This window comes from Portunus trituberculatus, chromosome 5, assembly GCF_017591435.1.
Source record: "Portunus trituberculatus isolate SZX2019 chromosome 5, ASM1759143v1, whole genome shotgun sequence".
NCBI lineage: Eukaryota > Metazoa > Arthropoda > Malacostraca > Decapoda > Portunidae > Portunus > Portunus trituberculatus.
The window spans coordinates 8,329,796-8,334,541 of NC_059259.1; the positions used below are offsets into that span (position 1 = coordinate 8,329,796).

At 48.0% G+C, this 4,746-nt stretch overlaps 1 protein-coding gene across 4 annotated transcripts in view; it reads right to left on the reverse strand.

Moving 5' to 3' along the window:
* LOC123515161 (growth/differentiation factor 8-like) overlaps nucleotides 1-4,440 on the reverse strand; it is a 39,799-nt gene extending 35,359 nt beyond the window's left edge. For 3 of the 4 annotated variants that reach the window (XR_006677804.1, XR_006677805.1, XM_045273661.1), the window contains exon 1: nucleotides 3,556-4,440. Coding sequence is in view for 2 of the 4 variants with exons in the window: in XM_045273661.1 (XP_045129596.1) it covers nucleotides 3,556-4,147 (592 nt within the window). In the remaining 2 variants the exon portion in view is untranslated. The remainder of the gene's footprint in view (nucleotides 1-3,555) is intronic. The other variant, XM_045273677.1, reaches the window with a different exon arrangement.
* Nucleotides 4,441-4,746: the final 306 nt, after the last annotated feature.

Genomic DNA, 4,746 nt, shown 5'->3' on the forward strand with positions numbered 1-4,746 from the left:
TTAGTTTTCAGTTCAAGTAGGCATCCTCCTCCTCCTCCTCCTCCTCCTCCTCCTCCTCCTCATCCTTTGACAAGGCTAAGGAAAAAAAAAAAAAAAACAGGGCAGGAAGAGGAAGAACGGCTATGGAGGTAAGAAGAACAGGAGAGGAAGGAAGGGGAGGGAAAATAAAGGGTGGGAAGGAAGAAAGGGGAAGAATGATATAGAGTGCTGGACTTTTCCCCTCAATATCTCCCCTCTCCCCTCTCCCTCTCCCTCTCTCCTTCTCCAGCTCTCCCTTTCTTTCCCTTTAATTATCTTTGTTTATGTATTTTCTTCTTATTTATTCATTATTTTCTCTATCTGTCCGTCTGTTTGTCTATATGTCTGTGTCTGTCTGTCTGTCTGCCTGCCTGCCTGTCTGTCTTCCTGCCCGTCTGTTTTTTTCAGGAATGCAATATCTCTCTCTCTCTCTCTCTCTCTCTCTCTCTCTCTCTCTCTCTCTCTCTCTCTCTCTCTCTCTCTCTCTCTTTAATATCTCTTACGTCCTTATTTCCTCCTTCTACGTTCTCTTCAGAAGCAAAGGTGAGATAATAATTAAATATTTAAAAGGAGAATGAGGAGGAAGGAAAAACGATAGAGAGAGAGAGAGAGAGAGAGAGAGAGAGAGAGAGAGAGAGAGAGAGAGAGACATGGTCCTTAACTTTTTCAATTACCCTGATTTTAGAGAATTCTCTCTCTCTCTCTCTCTCTCTCTCTCTCTCTCTCTCTCTCTCTCTCTCTCTCTCTCTCTCTCAATATGGCCTTCACACACACACACACACACACACACACACACACACACACACACACACACACACACACACACACACACACACACACACATGAATAAAATGTGAGAAAAGAATGAAAATCTCTCTCTCTCTCTCTCTCTCTCTCTCTCTCTCTCTCTCTCTCTCTCTCTCTCTCTCTCTCTCTCTCTCTCTCTCTCTCTCTCTCTCTCTCTCTCTCTCTCTCTCTCTCTCTCTCTCTCTCACATCGATAAGAGAAAGAGGAGGAGGAGGAGGAGGAATAGGACCAGCTGAGTGCAACGCAAATATTGATCTCCTCCTCCTCCTCCTCCTCCTCCTCCTCCTTTCCCATTTCCCTCCCTCTCTCTCTCCTCTTCCCCCTCCCTGTATTGAACATGCGGGTGTGTGTGTGTGTGTGTGTGTGTGTGTGTGTGTGTGTGTGTGTGTGTGTGTGTGTGTGTGTGTGTGTGTGTGTAAGATATACAAACATACATCATGCATATTTGCAAACGTTTATGTACATGTATGAATCTTGTATTTTCTGTATTTGCCACACTATGTAATGATATTATTCTAAACACACACACACACACACACACACACACACACACACACACACACACACACACACACACACACACACACGAAAAGCCGAATGCGTACGTTTAAATGTGTGTGTGTGTGTGTGTGTGTGTGTGTGTGTGTGTGTGGGAGAGATGAAGACCAAATTAAACTGTTTTTATTATTGAACTTTCCTCATAATTTAATTTTTATCTTGCAAACACTGGAAAGAGAGAGAGAGAGAGAGAGAGAGAGAGAGAGAGAGAGAGAGAGAGAGAGAGAGAGAGAGAGAGAGAGAGAGAGAGAGAGAGAGAGAGAGAGAGAGAGAGAGAGAGAGAGAGGACAGAAAACAAACAATTTACCAAGATTGAGTTAAACCGCAAATATTTCCTTTTTTCTCTCTCTCTCTCTCTCTCTCTCTCTCTCTCTCTCTCTCTCTCTCTCTCTCTCTTCCTCTCTGATCAATTTGGTTTTACAAATTAAAATGGACAAGAAACTAAGAAACTATCAAGAGAGAGAGAGAGAGAGAGAGAGAGAGAGAGTTTACAAAGTGTACAAATTTTTCATTAATGACAAATCTATTTTCACAAGTGGTATTTTGATTGGTGGATTATGCAGAGGAGGAGGAAGAGGAGGAGGAGGAGGAGGAGGAGGAGGAGGAGAAGGAGAAGGAGGAGGAGGAGGAGGAGGAGGAGGAGGAGGAGGAAGGTAGTGATGCCTAACACACATAGAAACAGTCATGTGTGCGCGTGTTGCTAAGATAGATCATGTGTGTGTGCGTGTGTGTGTGTGTGTGTGTGTGTGTGTGTGTGTGTGTGTGTGTGTGTGTGTGTGTACGGTATCATGGTGACGTACACATACACACACGCACACACGTATAAGGCGAGTAACACGGTGTACATCAATGGAGTCTCTCTCTCTCTCTCTCTCTCTCTCTCTCTCTCTCTCTCTCTCTCTCTCTCTCTCTCTCTCTCTCTCTCTCTCTCTCTCTCTCTCTCAATAACTCGTCATAGAAATATTAATGCCTTATAAAAGAATTGAGCAGAGCAAGAAAGCGTGTGTTATTGCAAGCTGGAGGAGGAAGAGGAGGAGGAGGAGGAGGAAAGAAGATTAAGTAAGAGTTACATTTTTATATTAGTAGAAGGGGGAGGAGGAGGAAGAAGAGGAGGAACAGCAGGAAGAAGAGGGAATAAGGACTGAAAAAAAAGGAGTAGTAGTAATATAAAATGGAAGAGGAAGAAGAGAAGAAGACTAGGAGAAGAATATAGATAAGAAGAAGAAAAAAGAAGAAAATTGACAAAAACATCAGTTAACAAGAATAGATGAAAAAAAGAGAAAGGAGAAGGAAGAAGAAGAAAAAGACGAAGTAATGAAGATTAACTATAAAAAAGACTAATAGCACGATAAGACGAAGAAGAAGAAGAAGAAGGGGGAGGAAGAAAAAGATGATATACATAACACAACAAACAAGAACAGACAATTAAAGAAAAATGAGAGAAAAAGAAACCATAGAAACACGATAGGAACAAGAAGAGGAGGAGGAGGAGGAGGAGGGAAAAAATGTGTAGGGGACAGATTGGTCAATACTCATTAAATAAATTCGGCAACGCGTTCAATATTTCCCGATCTTACTTAAGTGGGAGAAAGGGAGAGGAAGAGGGAGAGGGAGAAGAAGAGGAAGAAGGAGAGGGAGAGGGAGAGAGAGAGGGAGAGAGAGAGAGAGAGAGAGAGAGAGAGAGAGAGAGAGAGAGAGAGAGAGAGAGAGAGAGAGAGAGAGAGAGAGAGAGGGGGGCAGCGGTAACCATAGCTCTTGCCTGAATTCAAAAGCTTTCACGCGGTAATAATAATGATGGTAATGATGGTGGTGGTGGTGAAAGCTGCACGAAGCGATTCACACATACACCGGTTGTAATTTGGGTGAGGAAACTTTTAGTGATGAGTGTGGTGAGAGAGAGATTTAGCCAGTGAGAGTGACAAGTGAGAGCCTTGCTAGGAGAGAATACAGCGTGCATGATTGTGCCGAATGCAGCGGTGATTGCACGTGTGTGTGTGTGTGTGTGTGTGTGTGTGTGTGTGTGTGTGTGTGTGTGTTTAGTGAAGCAGAACGGTCGCTCAGCAGTGGCTGGCTTGTAGGCTGGCTTGTATGCTGGCTTATATGGCTTGTAGGCTTGTGGCTGAGGTAGCACAGGGGTTCAGTCTACAGGTGTGACAAGGGGAGAGGAGTTACCTGGGGACGGGGTGTATCCGTTACCTGGTTGAACCGGAAAGAACAGCATTTCCGTTTTGACATCTGGCTCGTCTTCGTTATAGAGCGGCTCCTGGAGGTACGCCGTGGGCACCTCCATTGTCTGAATAATCCCCTGCACGTCTGGGTTACTGGACAGCACTACGCCCGTCATGTTAGGCGGGTTGATCAGCCCCGTGGCGGTCAGCACGCGGTCTTTTATTTGCGCCAGTCGAAGTTTCTTGCGCATCTCCAACTGATAGCAATTAGGGCACTCGTGGTGGTCGGCGGCCAGCTGCTGGGGGTGGTGGGCGTGGTGCGGGGTGTGGTGGTGGCCGTGGTGCCTGCCCTGGAAGTGCCGCACCCTGCCGCCGTGCTGGCCCCGGTACGCGTGCTGCTGGCGGAGGGAGTGGTGTGGCGGCGCAAGCGGCTCCACGTCCCCCTGGTTGTCACTGAGCCTGCTTTCCACAGGCCGGAACCTCTCTTGTGTCCTTCTGTTCTGCCGCGTCCTGGTGGTGTTCCTGCGGGATCGCGCCTCCGCCAGGCCCTGAAGAAGCACCACCAGGGCCACGAGAACCAGGCGTTTCCACTGCATCTTCACTTGGCTCCGCTCCGCCTTGCACTCACCGCAGTATAGGGTTCACCGTAAGACCTGATGCAAGATTGACAAGCTCTTTTATATATTATGTCTCAGAGTTCATGGTGCCGCTGGCGGGGGAGTGTCCGGGACGAGATTCGAACCAATTAACTTTTGAAGCCACTCAACTCGCTCTCCCATTGGCCGCCCCGCCTCCTGAAGGAAAGCCACGAACCAATGGGACGCCTCGCCGCTTCAGGAGGGCGTGGTCTGGTATCTTAGGCCACAGCTACCTGACTCCTCTCCCCGCCCTTCTTGTCTTCCTTCTCCTTCCTCCTCCTGCCTCTCCTTCACCGCGGGCTCCTCCCACTCAGTATCCTACCTCCCTCCTACCTGTCCTCACCTGTGCTTCACCCCTTACCTCCTCTCCCTGCCTCTCCCAGCTCTCCCTCACTCTCCCTTCCCTCTCAGCGACTGTCACACGCAAATTCTACCTCTTACGTAATAAGAATAACTTTTGCATTCCCCTTTCTCCCCCTTCTCCCTCCCTCATGCGTGCGACGCCCCGCCCACACCCGCCCCGTCCCGCCCATGCCGCCCATGCCACGCCCACCAGA